This window comes from Canis lupus, chromosome 30 (assembly GCF_003254725.2).
Source record: "Canis lupus dingo isolate Sandy chromosome 30, ASM325472v2, whole genome shotgun sequence".
NCBI lineage: Eukaryota > Metazoa > Chordata > Mammalia > Carnivora > Canidae > Canis > Canis lupus.
Genome location: NC_064272.1, coordinates 9,365,399 through 9,381,690, shown reverse-complemented (window position 1 = coordinate 9,381,690; position 16,292 = coordinate 9,365,399). Strand labels below are relative to the sequence as shown.

Sequence of the window (16,292 nt, the reverse complement as noted above, 5' to 3'; positions counted from 1 at the left end):
TTAATGTATTTTCCTCATTTTTTTTCAAACTTGTCCCTACAGACCCTTCTTCCTCTCAAACCCTTGTGGGAATTTTCCTTATGTGGCTTTTGTTCTTCATCATCTTACTATTTGTTGAAACCAGTGATCACATCATGCAATCTTTACTAACTCATACAATAGTGAAAGTGTTTACATTTATTTAATCTCTCTCTATAGCTGTTTGCTGTGGTGATTTAACAAAAAAAGTCACGTAGGCAGTATCTCTAAGGAACAATATGAAGAATTGACTATGTTCTCAGGTTAACCTACTAGCAAAAGGCTAGTGATACTATTTATTGTGTGCATCTGTTCTTCCATACTGAAACTAAGCAGGTGAAAAATAGTTAAAATGCAGCAAGATAGTTGGTCAAATATTTTTTGAGGTTGGTTAGATGTTGACTTAAGACTAGAGAAAAAATCATACTGTGTATAGTAAATTATATAGACTGGGACCTGATAATTCTTCTTCTTTTTTTTTTAAGATTTTATTTATTTATTCATATGAGAGAGAGAGAGAGGCAGAGACACAGGCACCATGCAAAGAGCCTGACATGGGACTCGATCCAGGGTCTTCAGGATCACGCCCTGGGCTGCAGGCGGCGCTAAACCGCTGCGCCACCAGGGCTGCCCCCTGATAATTCTTCTTTCTCTTAATGATGTATGTCACTGTAATTATAGTGTATCATTTCTTAGAACTGGTTCAGAAGTAATTTACAGTATTACATTGATCTGTTTAGTTCTTAGTCCTTGGGCCTGACACTACTAGGCATTAGGACTTATTCCAGAACAGCAGCTGGCAATTCTAAATTTTTAAGGTGTTCGTTTTTTGTGGTGAAAGTCAGCCACAACACTTGATTTATTTAGCAACTTTTGTGTATTAACACCTTGAAAATATTTCACTAGATTATCAGATACAGCATTTGGTAAAGAGGGACAATGATACTAATTTACAGGTGAGGAACTGATGTATAAAAATGTAGTGAAGGGGAAAGAGTAAATAAAGTGACCAAGGCCAGTTTTTTTTTTTTTTTACTTCTTATCATAGACTCACCCTTTTTTTCATTTACATTTTTTAGACCCAAATGCTTATTACTCTTATGACCTACCTCCTCTGTTTCCTGCTGGAGCAGGATGGAGTTGCCAGATTCACTCACTTCATTATTGCAGTAGTTTTCAAACTTCAAAGTGCATGGACTCACTTTAGGGACTTACTAAAAAGCACCGACTGCTGAATCTCCCTACTCTGGATTTTCTGATTGAGTAGGGAAAGAATGAGGCCTGAGACTGCATTTCCAGCAAGTTCCCAGGTGATGTTGATGCTACTGGTGTAAAGCACTGGCCTAGGACAACCTTTTAAAAACTGGTTGGGATTATAATGGTAATGCAAAAACCACCATTTACTAGGTGTTCAGAGGGGGTCAAGAATTGCTAGGCGCCCACGACGCTAGGTTAGTGCAAAGCACTACCATCCTTTTGCGGATAAGAAAATAAAGCCTCCGGAGATTAAACGTCACAGCTAGTTTCCTAAATAGGAAGGAGATCTCCATCCCGGCTAACAAGCCAAAGCTCGAATTCACCACCATGCTATATTACTTGAGACAGTTTTAAGTTATTTTTTCCCTTTTTCTTAAACCCCGACGCTAGTCAGGCTCCATGACCAAGAGGCGCCAAGTCCCAAATAAGGCGGGGACCCAAACGCCGGCGCATTCCTCGAATGTGCGTTAGAAGCTAGGGCGGAAGGGGCGGGGCTTTCTGCGGAAGAGGCGGGCTTAGCCCCGCAGGAAGTCCTGTGTTGATGGCTGTGGAGCGTAGGCCTGTGGCTGGGGTGCCGCTTCGGCGTCGCGGTTGACCCCCTTTCATTGGGCTGGTTCCCGGCCGAGGACCCGGCCCGGCCCACTCCGGGTGAAACTGCTGCGGTGACCCTGCTCGCCGCCATGCACGACGCCTTCGAGCCAGTGCCGATCCTAGAAAAGCTGCCTCTGCAGATCGACTGTCTGGCTGCCTGGGGTGAGCTGAGGGCCCAAGGGGCCGAGGCAGGGTCAGCGCAGAAGCGGTTCCGACCTCTCACAAAGTAGGAAAGTGGACAGGCGTCTGGCTGTATGAACTCCGGTCGGACGCTGTCGGAGAGAGGCCTGGGGTGGGGAAGGGCGTAGTATTGTAGACGGTGAACGCTGTTTGGGTAATCCTCAGGGACCCGGCCGTTTTAGGTTCGTTTACTCTTGTTTTCGGTACCGAGTTGAAGGTTGAGCTTTTCTTGTTAACGGTGCTCGGCTTTGGCTCCTTTCGATTCCCAATAAGTCTTCAGTTTGGGAGGGGCAAACAGTGGGGAGTTTTCAACTTGTCCAGATGATTCTGTTGTTTTCTAGGTGAAAGACGACACTATTTTGGGAGGCTCTAACTGCTTAGCATCATATGCCTTTTTCCCCTCAGTGATCATTCATCGTTCGCTTCTCATTACTGTAGGTAACTCGTATTGTTTTAAATTCAATCCAGGCGAGTAGTCGATTGCCTTATATTCAAAGTGCCCAAGTTACCTAACTGTGTAGGTAGAAGAGCGTCAGTCCAGGCTGTCATGAAATCTAACCTATTAAAAACTTGTGTAATCCTTCTGCAGTTGGCCAGTATAGAAAGCAGGGTCCGGCATCTCTTGTATGCTCTAGAATACAAGTGGTTTCAGGGGGCTAAACCTTGACTCTTAATTATGAACATTATACTTGTAGAGTGGTTGTGTCTGATAACAGTCATCAAAGACCAAACAAATAATTTCAGTCTTTCTTGTTACTGTCCAGGTCCTAGAAATCAAGGGCCACACAAAGGTGACTCAGAACTCTTAATCAGATCAGATCTTATACTGAGCCAGGGACCCAAGAGAGGTCTGGTGGAAATCATGGTAGTGGCTAGCATCTTCTGCATCATTTATGGATAGTGCCACCCAGTCAGTCTTGCAGAGTTTCTCACAGCCTCTTCAGTAGGGTGCTTTCACTACAGGTCTTCATGTTAATGTGCACAGTCTTTGCCTCTAGCAGCCCTGGGTTCCTTTAAAATCCCACCTCCACAGTAAGCTGTCCTAGTCCCTTGGGTGAGGGAAAGAATCTTGCTTCCTCCAGATATCTCCAAAAAAATTCTCTCTATTTTCTGTTGTTAAATGCTCAACAAAAATTAAAAATAGAGGAAAAAATTTTTAAAAATGAAAGACTTGACACTGCTACAAAGGGACACACATTCCTCTAACTCCACATCAAATATGTACCAAATGCACACGTGGACCAGTTTCTCTGCTAAAGAGAAGGATAAAAGGATGAATAAGAAGCAGTGGCTGTGCTCCTAGGACACACAGTGAGGGACAAAGTGACAGGAACAGATAATGATACAAGATAATTGATACAGGAAGCATTTGCTGCCTGTTATAGAAACAGGGAGGAGGGGTACCCAGTTCAGCCTAGAACATATGCTTCTGAAAAGGATGAATGCAGCTGCCTACCGTGCTTTACTTAGCTTGCCAGAGTCCTTGACTGATGCCTTGTGGAATGAGTAGTACATGTATCTCAGCCTTTCACTAATCTACTTTGTCACAGTAAAGATTCCTTGTACTTGAACTTTTCAGAAAAATAATTTTGAAATGTTGCGTAGTTTTTTGTCTACCATGATCCCCCACCCTACAGGGGAAATGCTCATTACCTTTTAGGGTGCCGTGGTAGGTATTGGGCTACAGGAGGCTACTTACCACCTCTTGACTCAAAACTGTTTTCAGATTTAAGCAGCAGTGAGTATTACTCTATCTAGTCGTTACCCCCTTTACCAAAAATTCATCCAGGAACCTCCAGAAGCCAGATCATGCAGGGCCAGACAATAATCGAGAGACACCATAATCCATCCCTTGGGAAATGGAAATGAGGATATTAATGATGATGACTTCTCCCTAAACTCCAGGGTTGTAGAATCCAGCTGCCTTTTCAGCACCTTCATATGGATGTCTAATAGCATGGCCGTAATGGTTCTTGATTTCACTCTCCCAAAACATGCTTGTCCCCCTGTACCCCACATCTCAGCAAATGACATTTCTGTTTACCCATTTTGCTAATGATTTTGGAGTCGTTCTTCACTTCTGTATGCCACTTCCAATCCATCTGCAAATTCTTTCTGCTCCACCTCCAGAATAAGTCTCGAATCCAATCACTTCTCTCCAGCTGCACTATTTCTGTTCTGTTGAAAGCACTACCTCTCTCATCTGAATTACTGTAGTAGTCTTCTGAGTGATCACCCTGTGTTTTTCATTGTACCACTTTCAGTCTTTTTTTTAAGATTTTATTTATTTATTCATGAGACACACAGACACACACACACAGAGGCAGAGACATAGGCAGAGGGAGAAGCAGGCTCCATACAGGGAGCCCGATTTGGGACTTGATCCCAGGACTCAGGATCACGCCCTGAGCCGAAGGCAGACTCTTAACCACTGAGCCACCCAGACTTCCACACTTTCCATCTTTTATCCACAGAGGTAGAGTGAGCCCTTGAAAACTTAATCTCATCACATCTCTCTTCTCAGAATCCTTCAGTAGCTTCCTGTCACAACTGGAATAAGTTCCAGGGTCCTTATTCTGCTTTCTACATCTGACATCATCAGGCCTCTGGTTACTTCCCCTCACCTACCCCATCTGCGCTCCCCATCCGTTCTCCTACTAGTCACACAGTCTTCTTATTTCCATAGCACACAAAACACATATCTACCTTAGGGCTTCTGCACTTGTTCTTTTCCTCCTCCAGGCACTCTCTTGCCCTAAATATTACATGGCTCATTCCTCATTTCCTTCAGGTCTCTGCTGAAATGTCACATAAATCAGCAAGACCTTCCCTAACTATGCTATATGAAAGACAATGTGTTATTCTCTTATTCAGCCTTATCTTTCTTATCATAGCTTGCTACCTAATGCTATTTTATGTTATATTATTATTGTCTCTCCATATTAGAATATGATTTCCTTCAGAGCAGGAACTTTGTTTTATACATTGCTTTATTTGTAGTTCTAGAATAGTTCCTTGTAATGGTATTCATTAAATCTTTTTGTTTAACGGATAAATGAATAATGATATTAATAGTAATAGCTTCTGCTTATTGAATACTAATCTTTATTCAACTTTTATGAAATAATAACTCCATTTTGCAGAGGAATAACCTGAGAATTTAATTTTTCCAAGGTCATGTATCCAGTAAATAATGTCTGATTCTGGCCCCTGCTTCCCAAACTTTAATATATATTCAGAGCCTATAAAAAAAAAAATGCTGACATGTATAATGTATGTGTATCTGTATGTGTGTTTACACAATCATTCTTCTAGTTTCCAAAGAAACAATAGAAAGAAAAAGGACTTAGATGGTTGCTTATAGGAGAGGGAGATAACAGGGAGAGTGGACAAGGGTGGAAGCTACACTTACCACAATTTTAGCATTAAAACTACATACCTGCATCATATAACTTAAAAATTGAATTAAAAAATACAGATTTTCACCACTGCCTAGTTATTGTGTCAGAATCTGGGAACAGGGGACGCCTGGGTGGCTCAGCAGTTGACCATCTGCCTTCAGCTCAGGGTGTGATCCTGGGGTTCTGGGATCGAGTCCCACATCAGGCTTCCTGTAAGGAGGCTGCATCTTCCTCAGCCTGTATCTCTACCTCTCTCTCTGTGTGTCTCATGAATGAATAAATGAATGAATGAATGAATGAATGAATGAATAAATAAATAAATAAATAAATAAATAAATAAATGCTTTAAAAAAAAGAATCTGGGAACAGCACTCGGGAATGTGCATTTTTAATAAGTTCAGGTGACTCTGATGCAGCTAATCAGGCTGATGCTTTAAGAAACACTATTCTTTGCCCTATGACCCCAAAAAAGGGGAAGTGACCACTACCTTTTTCATTTCTGCAGTGGCCAGTGTTGGGCCAGGAATGGAATGGTTTATCACATGAGCTTGGGCTGAGTTGCACTGTTGGACAGAGCTTCATTAGGGTAATTAGGAGATGATGGCCTAGCACTTACTCACTTCCCAGGAGGAATAAAGTCCAACCTTGTGGCTCAGGATGAAGCTGTCAGGAGTTTTCTAGGGCTGGTTCACATTTGTTTACGTGTGTGTTACCCACAGACTATAACGTTTATGTAGTGTGTCCCACTTTCTGGTTTGCTGTACTGGATCCCAGAAGAGACTGTCTACCCTATTCTGTGCCTGCTCTGCAAGCTTCTCATTCTCTGTTTTGCATCCACGATTTGTATTATATGATGGTGTGCCATAAAATGTGGAGGCCCAGCATGGGGCAGGTCCTCTGGTCACCTGAGCCCCCACTGACTTCTCTTAACCAAATCAAGCCTCCTCAGGGGTTCTGTGCCATAAGTGCATCTAGATGATGTACTATTTTCCCTGAATGAGTGTGAGCATTAGGAATGTGTGTGTGGTACTTTTACTATTTAAAGAAAGTTGTTACAGTACTTTGCATGTATGATCAATGCATTTTTTTCTCAGCACCTTCAAATTAAAATGTGAAAAGGGTTAAATAAAACTTCAATTAAATTTTTTTATTTTAATGTATTTGTCTGATTCTCAATTTTATGACTAATAGACGTTTGATAACAAACATCTGTTGGCAGGTAAACATCTCGATTAAAATGAAGAGTAGGGGCAGCCCCGGTGGCGCAGCGGTTTTGCGCCGCCTGTAGCCCAGGGCGTGATCTGGAGACCCTGGATCGAGTCCCGCGTTGGGCTCTCTGCATGGAGCCTGCTTCTCCCTCTGCCTGTGTCTCTGCCTCTCTCTCTCTCTCTGCATCTCTATGAATAAATAAATAAAATCTTTAAAAAAAATAAAATAAAATGAAGAGTAGACCCCTGAATGTCATGCTTATAAGTTTGACTTCATATTTTGGTAGTGCAGCTTCATGAGGATTTAAGCCCCATTGTGACAGTATCACAGATTTGCTCTCAGGTAACCTGCAGCAAACATGGAAGGACACATAGTGATACCAGTTGGGGCCATCACTAGGGTCCCTGGGGAGATTGGGATATGCTGTTGCGAGGTGCCTTGTAGAGGTAAAATTGATAGGTCTTACAGACCCGAGTGTAAGATGAAGCTGTTAGGTAAAAACAGGAGCTGTTAGGGATTTGGGGAGCAGAGTAGGGAGAGAAGGAGGGGGAAGATGGTGAATAATCTTTTGGTTTTTTGGTTATAGATTTTTAGGTATGCTATAAGTGAGTTAAAATTTTTCCACTTCATTTTATTTATATCTGAAGTAGCAGTGAGTGTCCTAAAAATCAACTTGAGACTTATCAATTGCTCAATACAGTGATATCTAGAAGTAGAATTCTAAGCACAATATCTTTTACAGAGCAAGCATCATGAACTTGTTTCTTTTGTCTTCTATGTTCTCCAACATAAATCTCCAGCATTCCTTGAGAGCTAGTTTTATTTCTGATTTCTCTTATGTCATTAAGAGCATGCATTGTCTTACTCTCTGTGTCCTGCCTTGGTTTTAAAACACAAAGGAAGTCAGACTCACTACATTTTTCTGGAAGACTGGGTACATCAACCTGGAGAAGTGTTCCTGATGTGACCTCTAACCTGTTTTTATAAATATAACCAGTGCCTTTCAGACAACCTCTGGCCAACACCCATTCTTTTGATGTAGGCTACCTTAGTCATTGCATCACAGCTTGTGGTTACATCCTGATGCTTCTACACACATCTTCCTATATGTATGTCTCTGGACAAATTATCCCCTAGGCCTCAACTTCCTCATCTATAAAATGGAGATTTATAAGAAGAACATACCTCAAATGGTAGTCATGAGGATTAATGAAGTAACACATGATATGTGCTTAGCATGTCCTGGAACACATTGCATGCTCAATAAAGTTTTATCTATTTGTACCATTATCCAGTATTTTATCTTGCAAAGGATCAAGAGAGTTTATGAAAGAAATGAATGACCTTTCACAGTATCAAAAAGATGAGGAAGTACCTGTACATGTGTAACTTCTCTTAATAAGTTAGTATAGATCTGTCAGGGTAATTATTTAAACGCTTTTTGGAGCCTCTTTTAGTATAGACGAGTGTCTCTCAGAATGCAGTCCTTGAACCAACAGCATTAGCATCACCTGAGAACTTGTTAGAAATGGAAATTTTCAGGCTATTGCAAGACCCACTGAATCAGAAACTGAGGGCAAGGCCCACCAATCTGTTTTAACAAATCCTCAAATAATTCTGATATATACCAAAGAGTCACTAGCCTAGACCATCTTTTTTCTTTTTTTTTTTTTTAAGATTTTATTTATTTATTCATGAGAGACACACACAGAGAGGCTGAGACACAGGCAGAGGAAGAAGCAGGTCCATGCAGTGAGCCTGATATGGGACTTGATCCCGGGTGTCCAGGATCACACCCTGGGCCAAAGGTGGCACTAAATCCCTGAGCCACCCGGGGATCCCCTCTTTTTTCTTTTTTAAATAAGAGCTTTACTGAGATGTAATTCACATACCTTACAATTTCCTCATTTTAAGTGTACAGTTAAGTGTTTTTCAGTACATTCACAGAATTGTGCAGGTATTGCCACAGTCAATTTTAGAACATTTTCATCACCCTAAAAAAAAACCAAAACCCATATCCATTAGTATGTACTCCCCATTTTCCTGTCTGGTCTTTTTGTCTCTACAGATTTGGCAATTCTGACATTTTATATAAATAGAAGCATAAAATAAGTAGCTTTTTTCATCTAGCTTCTTGAGCATAATGTCAGATTCGTCCCTATTTTAGCATGTATCAGCATTTCATTCCTTTTAATAGTCGGCTACTATTCCATTTGTATGGCTTTGCCACATTTTGTTTATCCATTCATCAGTGGATGGATATTTGGGTTGTTTCTACCTTTTGGCTGTTACAGATGCTGCTGCTCTGAACATTTGTGTACAAGTTTTTGTGTGGACGTATGTTTTCATGTGTCTTATGTATATGCCCAAGGGTAGAATTGCTGAGTCATATGACAACTGTATGTATAATCTTTTGATGAACTGCCAGACCATTTTCCAGAGTGACCACACCATTTTTTTATATCCCTGCCAACAATGTGTGAGGGTTCCAGTTTCTTCACATCTTCGTCAACACTTAATTTTATCTGCTAGACCATCCTTTAAGATAGTGAATTCTGTGAACTTAATATGCCATGACAGTTATTTTCCCTAAAGTAAAATCATAAAACCTTTAAATGATGCCATTTAGCTTTGTTTCTGATAGTTACCTAGTTTCCTGTTTATACTATCCATTTTATGATTTTATATATATTTATCCTATTTTTGGTCATTTTAATTTTGAAACACTGAAGGCAGGAACATTTATTATTCTCTAATATGTCTAGTAATACTTTTTTTGATTGGCTGGTTCTCAAATACTTTTTTAAAAAAGATTTTATTTATTTATTCATGACAGACACAGAGAGAGAGAGGCAGAGACACAGGCAGAGGAAGAAGCAGGCTCCATGCTGGGAGCCTGATGTGGGAATCGATCCCGGGTCTCCAGGATCACGCCCCGGGCTGAAGGCAGTGCCAAACTGCTGGGCCACCGGGGCTGCCCTCAGACACTTTATGAATATAAATATTCCTTAGCTTTGCAAAACGGCTATCAAAAACAATTCATTTTCTTGACCCTTTGATTTCTGATTATAAGCCCCAGCTCAAGAAATAGGGTTTTACTAAAGCTGATTGACCTTTCTCACCGCTGTTTTCTCTTCTAGAAGAATGGCTTCTTGTTGGCACCAAACAAGGACATCTTCTTCTCTATAGGATCCGAAAGGATGCTGGTAAGTGGCAGCTCTCCAGCATCAAGAAAGAGGTGACTTACTATTCATGCAAAAAATTTTGATAGTCAGCTAGTATACAGCTATGAAATCAGTGATTCCTGGACCATTAAAAATAACTGGGGTTGAGACAGTATGTTGGGAAAGTGGGGAGAAGCATGAGAAAAGTCTCTAGGTTTTTTTTGTTTTTTTTTTTTCAGACTCTGTTCCCCTACCCTGATTTCATCAGTGGGGTTGAATGTTCCTCCCCTCCTCACTTCTTGGAGACTGACTGTCAGAAATAGGAAATATCACTGATGGGAATAAGGTTTTTTTGTGAATGATGTGGTAGTAGGAAACAAAGTTAGGAACTATTGATTTAAAAACCTTTCTTAACTTGTGAGGGGTGGACTAGGAGAGAGGAGGTCTGGGTTTGAGCCCAGGTTTCTCCTGGGCCAAATGACTGAGTAGGTCCTTTCCAATGTCATTTTCCTCTTCTATAAACTGTCTCACAAAATTGTTGGGGTCAAATGCAAGGACTTTGAAAAGTAAAGCTCCAATCAAATGTGACTTTATCAGTGATAAATGTGGAATAATAGGGGCACCTGGGTGGCTCAGTCAGTTATGCTTCCACCTTTAGCTTAGGTCATGAACTCAAGGTCCTGGGGTCTTGCCCTGGGTCGGGGTCCCTGCTCAGTGGAAAGCCTACTCCTCCTCCTCCACCTGCTCCTCCTCTTGCTCACTTCTTCTCTCAAATAAGTAAATAATCTTAAATAAAATTTTTAAAATGTAGAATAATAACTAAAGTGAAATTTATTTTGTTAGGGTTTCCTCTTTGGGGAGAGAAAAAACACCTCAACTCTCTTTTCCTCATTTTATTTCTTTGTTCTCTTCATGGAAAATTGATGTGTTTGGATAATGTATGTTGGAGCTACAGAGTCTGTAGAAATCTGCTGTTAATGCCAGAATGTGTTGAACCATATGAAATTGTCATTATTTGACTATATTAGAAAAAAAATTTCATAACTTTCAACTTAAAAAACTTTTTGTAGTAAATAGCTTAAGGTTAGAATGGAAATAGATACTTTGTTTTGGAACCTGGAGAAAGGGTAACATGGGAAAAAGGGGCATTTTTCTAGGGTGTATGGGGGGGGGAATTTTCTTCTACCTATTTTAGGTTCATTGGGTGGGAACATATAAATTGGACAAAAGACAGATTAACAGGAGAAAAATGTATTAACATGTGTATTATACATACACATGGGAGCATTCAGTGATGGGTAACTCAAAGGGGTGGTTGAAATTTGGGCTTATCTTAACAACAAATGAACAACAAATTTTTAGAGAAGTGATAAGACAAAAGAAAAGGACCCTGAGTTTCTAGGATGGCAAATTGTTAGAAGGCAGACACATGGGGGAACTAATGTAATAATGATGAGTAAGTAAAGTTTGTTAGTAGATTGGTCTAGTGTCCTTTCAGGGCTAATGAAATCTAGAGCTATTTCCACTGATTAAATTCTGTCCTTGGTAGAGAGGGGAGGAGGGACACCTTTGTAAATGTATATTCTGTTTTTAGGCAAATTGAAGGGAAGGAGAGAGCCTTTTTTTATCTGCTTCTTCTCAGTTGCCTTCAGCTCAAACTGTTTTTTCATGGACACGTATTGACATTTGCACTGATGGTACAGAAGTGATAGTACTAGAACTGGTCCTTAGCATAAGTTCAGGATAGTGGTTAATGAGCTTATTGGTACATAACTGTTCTAGTAGTTGATGTGTTGTTCTCTATAGAGCACGCACTCACTGTGGTTTCTGGTATTTTAAGCCAAGTTTCACTTAAGAATGTTCTTTGTGAGGCAGTAAAAATTATTTTATTATATCTAATCTTTGACAACACATCTTTTTAATAATCTCTGATGTAGTAAGAAGTGCTGTGTGCCTGGGTATGAAGCACAGTGGCTGGCTCGAGAAAAAGTACTTATTTGAGTTTTAAGCAGAACTGGCCACTTTTTTTTTTTGTGGGACATCATTTTTGCTTAAAAGAATGACAGATTATGGTTTTTCAGACCATTTGGGTGTTTGGTACATGTTTTCTTAAAACGAACAAAGGAGTCTGTCATTTCAAAGAAAACAACTGGAAGTATATGCTGCTAAAAGTAAGGCTGGGGCTTTCCATAGAAAATTAGAATTGTGGAAAAATTATATCCACCTCTATGAGCTCGACAGCTTCTCAGTACTTTTCTGATGACATTGGAGGTGATAATGAGTATGATTTTACATATATATATGTCCTATAACAAAATGTACCAACATCTGGAGAATCTGTATAACTCAGTGAACAGTATTTTCCAGTGCTTGAAGTTTCTAAATCATGCATGAGTAAAAGATCCATTTAAAAGTTCTAAATCATGCATGAGTAAAAGATCCATTTAGTACTGTACTTAAAGTACAAGAGGTGTCTGGGTGGTTTAGTTAGTTAAGTGTCTGACTCTTGATTTCAGCTCAGATCTTGATCTCAGGGGCACGAGTTCAAGCCCCATATTGGGCTCCATGTTGGGCTCTATGCTGGGTGTGGAGCCTACTGAAAATTTTTAAAATAATAAATAAATAAAGTGTAAGACTAATTGACTTTAATTTGACAGAAAGTTTCATTAATAGGTTCAGATTTCACATTGCAAGAAACTCTATTTGTCAAGTTTTGGTATAGTATCAAAGATGATGTACAGTTATCTGAAAAAGCTTTAAAAATATTCCTCTGGAAAAAATAAAAAAAAAATATTCCTCCGTATTCCAACTATATGTCCATGTGAGGGAAGATTTTTGTCCTCTCCTTCAATCAAAACTATCAAAATATTCAGTGCAGAAGCAGATGTGAGAGTTCATCATGTTTGCTTCTGGGCTGTCTCTCACTGGCTGCTACCTGCTTGACCTGTCAGGTCCCTCAAGTATGAAATTGGAATAATTATACGTACTTCTTGGTGGTAGTTGTAAGGTTATAGAAAATATGTGGGGAATCCCTGAGTGGCTTCGCAGTTTAACGCCTGCCTTTGGCCCAGGGCGCGATCCTGGAGTCCCGGGATCAAGTCCCGCGTCGGGCTCCCGGCATGGAGCCTGCTTCTCCCTCTGCCTGTGTCTCTGCCTCTCTCTCTCTCTCTCTGTCTATGAATAAATAATAAATAAAATCTTAAAAAAAAAAAAGAAAATATGTGTAAATTTTTAAACCCAGAACCTAGCACCTAGTTATGACATAGTTTGTGATAGCTGCTGTAATTATTATGATAATTATTCTCTTTTTGACTCTTCGGTAACCTTTGAGACAGAATGTTTTTGTCATCCGCATAAGGCTGGCATCACTATTTTTATGGTATGTAATTTCTTCCCTTTTTGTAGCAGTGTTAACAGGTGTAGCATCTCCTGAAAGCGGCAGTAAGTATAGATGCATTAAATTGCTTTAGTGTTGAGTGTTTGCTCTATCCCCATGATGCAGGACGTATGGTAGCTGCTGGGATTTAGCTGGTCTAGATCTAAGGATGCTTCGGGCTGGGTTTCATTGCTTGGACTCTTTTATTTGATTGTAACTTTTTACAAACACTTAGCCAAAGTACTATTTTGTAGGATGAGACTTTCAGACTCACAGGTACCTTGCAGCTTCAGTATTCACTGTGGTGTGATTTTTTTCTGCTAGGTGTATGAAACACCTTGTTCTAAACTTGGAGTTGAAAGCAACTTCCTGCACTCAGTAAAGACAGCTATCCAGTGTAGGTCTCTGGCTTCCAGTCTTTCAGGAATTTTTAGACTCATGTAGGAGAGCAGTGTAGAGCAGCATTTTTTGTTGTGGTTATTTTTACACATATCCTTGTGTTTGAAACTGTACATGTTTGTTTCTTTTCTATAGGTTGCAACAGGTTTGAAGTGACACTAGAGAAATCCAATAAAAACTTCTCCAAAAAGATTCAGCAGGTAGGCAGTGATGGTCTCTACAAGAATATTTGACTTCTGTGAGACCCTATCAAAACTAGAACTTCAATGACATTATTTATTAATTCTGAATTTTCTGCTGTCTGTTCTCCCATTTATGCAGGGATCTTAGTCCATCCATCATGTGCCTGAGATCCCCTAGAATGAGCAGAAATTGAGATTGCACATACATAAAAGTCAGATCCCTACCATTGGCATAGACTCTTTAGTCCCTTTTTTTAGTACTGTACTTAAATGAACATTTGTTAAGCCTTGTCAGAAATGTTAATTGAGTCTAATGATTTGTTCTTTTCTAGATCCATGTGGTTTCCCAGTTTAAGATTCTGGTCAGCTTGTTAGGTAAGAAAACGGGTTGCAGTTGTATTTCTTCTGGTGAAAAATAAAAGCTATGACCTGATTAACTCTTTCATGGTTAAATTGATAGACCTTGAAACTCGTTCTAAACCAGACACAGCATGGTACACAAGTATTAAGGGCAACAGCATCCCTCATAAATTTGAGCTCTGTTCTCCAAGGAATGTAATTCATTCATTCAGTCATTGAGCAGATACTGACTCCTGCTCCAGGCATTAGGGATACCAAGTTGAATGAGACAGGACTTCTGTCTTTGAGATTGGTGTTCTGATTGTGAAGACTGAAATGACAGAAAGTAATCATGATACAGTGTGATAAGTTACAATGGCAATTTATAAAAAATGTGTGGATCTTAGTAATGGGAGGGACAACATCATCTAGGGATTATGACAGGAAGAGAAAGGAAGGCAGAGCATTTTAGGCAGAGGTCCTGGGGTCTGGCCAGACTTAGGATGTCTGTTGGAGAGTGGCAGAGTGGCAACAGATAGGGGAGAGAAAGATCAAGGCCAGACTATTCAGGCCCTGTTTGAAAAGCCATAGATTTGATTGAAGGTAGCCAGTGAGGCCTTTTCTTAACAGAAGACTAGAAACTTGCCTCATGCTTTGTACTGGTCAGCCCAGAGCCCAAAAGGTAGAATCATTTTAAACTGAGTTTCGAGGAGGAAAGAAAAACTCTTAAAGTAACTAAATCTTCATGAGTAAAACTAGATAGGAGACCTGAGTGAAACTATTTTGCTTGCTTTGCTAAAAAATAAATCCATGCCATGGGATTGTACCAAATCCACAGAGGATTTCCTTTCTTTTACTGATGCTTGTTAATAGAAGGAGCTTTGAAAGCCAGTTCTTATACAAATATTGCATCATAAATTTCCAGACTTGAGAAAGACAGAGTGTAAGAGTGCTTGGGTTGTGAAAGAGCTCTTCTACATAAACCAGTCCAAATGTAAAGGAACAGAAGTGACCTCTTAAACATTTGGTAATGTGATTCTGAGAACAGACCAGAATAAATCCTTGTTAATGAAACCGCAGATACATCTTCAACCAACATTTGCCCTTTGGTTCTTCTGATTGTTGGTTATTTTTTTGTGTGTAGAGAATTGTGCTAATTTATACTGTTGTTGTACCTCCTTCCAAACAGAAAATAACATTTATGTTCATGACCTATTGACCTTTCAACAAATCACCACAGTTTCAAAGGCAAAGGGAGCATCACTATTCACATGTGACCTCCAAGTAAGTATAGGCAAGGTGAAGTTTGACTTCATGTTTTAATAAATATGGTCTTTCTTATATTATTCCTACCATTAGATGGGAAGAATAACATTGATATCCAAACCCAGCAGAGACTCCAAAGAAAGTGTTTGATTTTGGATTGTATTAGAGAAATGTCTCCCTTTGTATGTGGTCTGAAGGGGAAAGATTTGGGTTCCTTGTGTGTGTACTAATTAGAGAACCAGACATCTGTATGGCGAGAGGCAACTAACACACAGTAAAAGCCCTTGCCATGGACAAACCATCAGTAGGAAAAACCAGGCTTAACCAGTATCACAAACATAGCTGTAGGACATTAAGTTGACCTTGTTCTGAACATATTATTGTATTCTTTGTCTATTGGGTGTTTTTTGTTTTTTGGGAAAGACATTTCTCATTTTTGCCAATTCATCATCCTTACATTATTCAAAATCTGCCTTACCCTTCTACTCAGCTTTGATCACTTTTTAGCATCCGTGATCTACATTGATGCTGCACTGTTTTATGCTTAGACATTTTTCTCCTCACTCCTTAAGGGATTGAAAGTGAGCACTGACACATGCTGATCCCTGACCAGCATGTATTGACAGCCATGAGTGAGAAACATTTAAGAACAAAAGGAGTAAGCAGTTACATAAGTGAAGGCCTGCCCTGGGATTTTCCTGTGTGAATTATGAATGTCCAGGAGATTTATGGGGATTGGGGCTTTGACTAGCAGCCCTTGGGGAAGAAGTGCTCTTCCGTACATCTTAGAAAACTGGCATTCTTCCACTCAGTTTGTGTGGCAGTGTGATTTTGTATTACAGGGGATTTTCAGATTAGTAGCCATTTCAAGGTAGAAAATCTCTAATTAATTTAGCTGTCACTCAGTTAT

At 39.9% G+C, this 16,292-nt stretch overlaps 1 protein-coding gene across 3 annotated transcripts in view; it reads left to right on the top strand.

Annotated features, from left to right (window-relative positions):
• Positions 1-1,773: 1,773 nt before the first annotated feature.
• Positions 1,774-16,292, top strand: part of VPS39 (VPS39 subunit of HOPS complex) — a 47,331-nt gene continuing 32,812 nt past the window's right edge. Inside the window, exons 1-6 of one of the 3 annotated variants that reach the window (XM_025473071.3) lie at positions 1,774-2,028; positions 9,797-9,862; positions 13,229-13,261; positions 13,731-13,795; positions 14,110-14,152; positions 15,306-15,400. In XM_025473071.3, coding sequence (XP_025328856.1) covers positions 1,956-2,028; positions 9,797-9,862; positions 13,229-13,261; positions 13,731-13,795; positions 14,110-14,152; positions 15,306-15,400 — 375 coding nt within the window. In that variant the 5' untranslated portion in view covers positions 1,774-1,955. Of the gene's footprint in view, positions 2,029-9,796; positions 9,863-10,059; positions 10,167-13,228; positions 13,262-13,730; positions 13,796-14,109; positions 14,153-15,305; positions 15,401-16,292 lie in introns of those variants that run through there. The other 2 variants (XM_025473068.3, XM_025473069.2) reach the window with 2 other exon arrangements.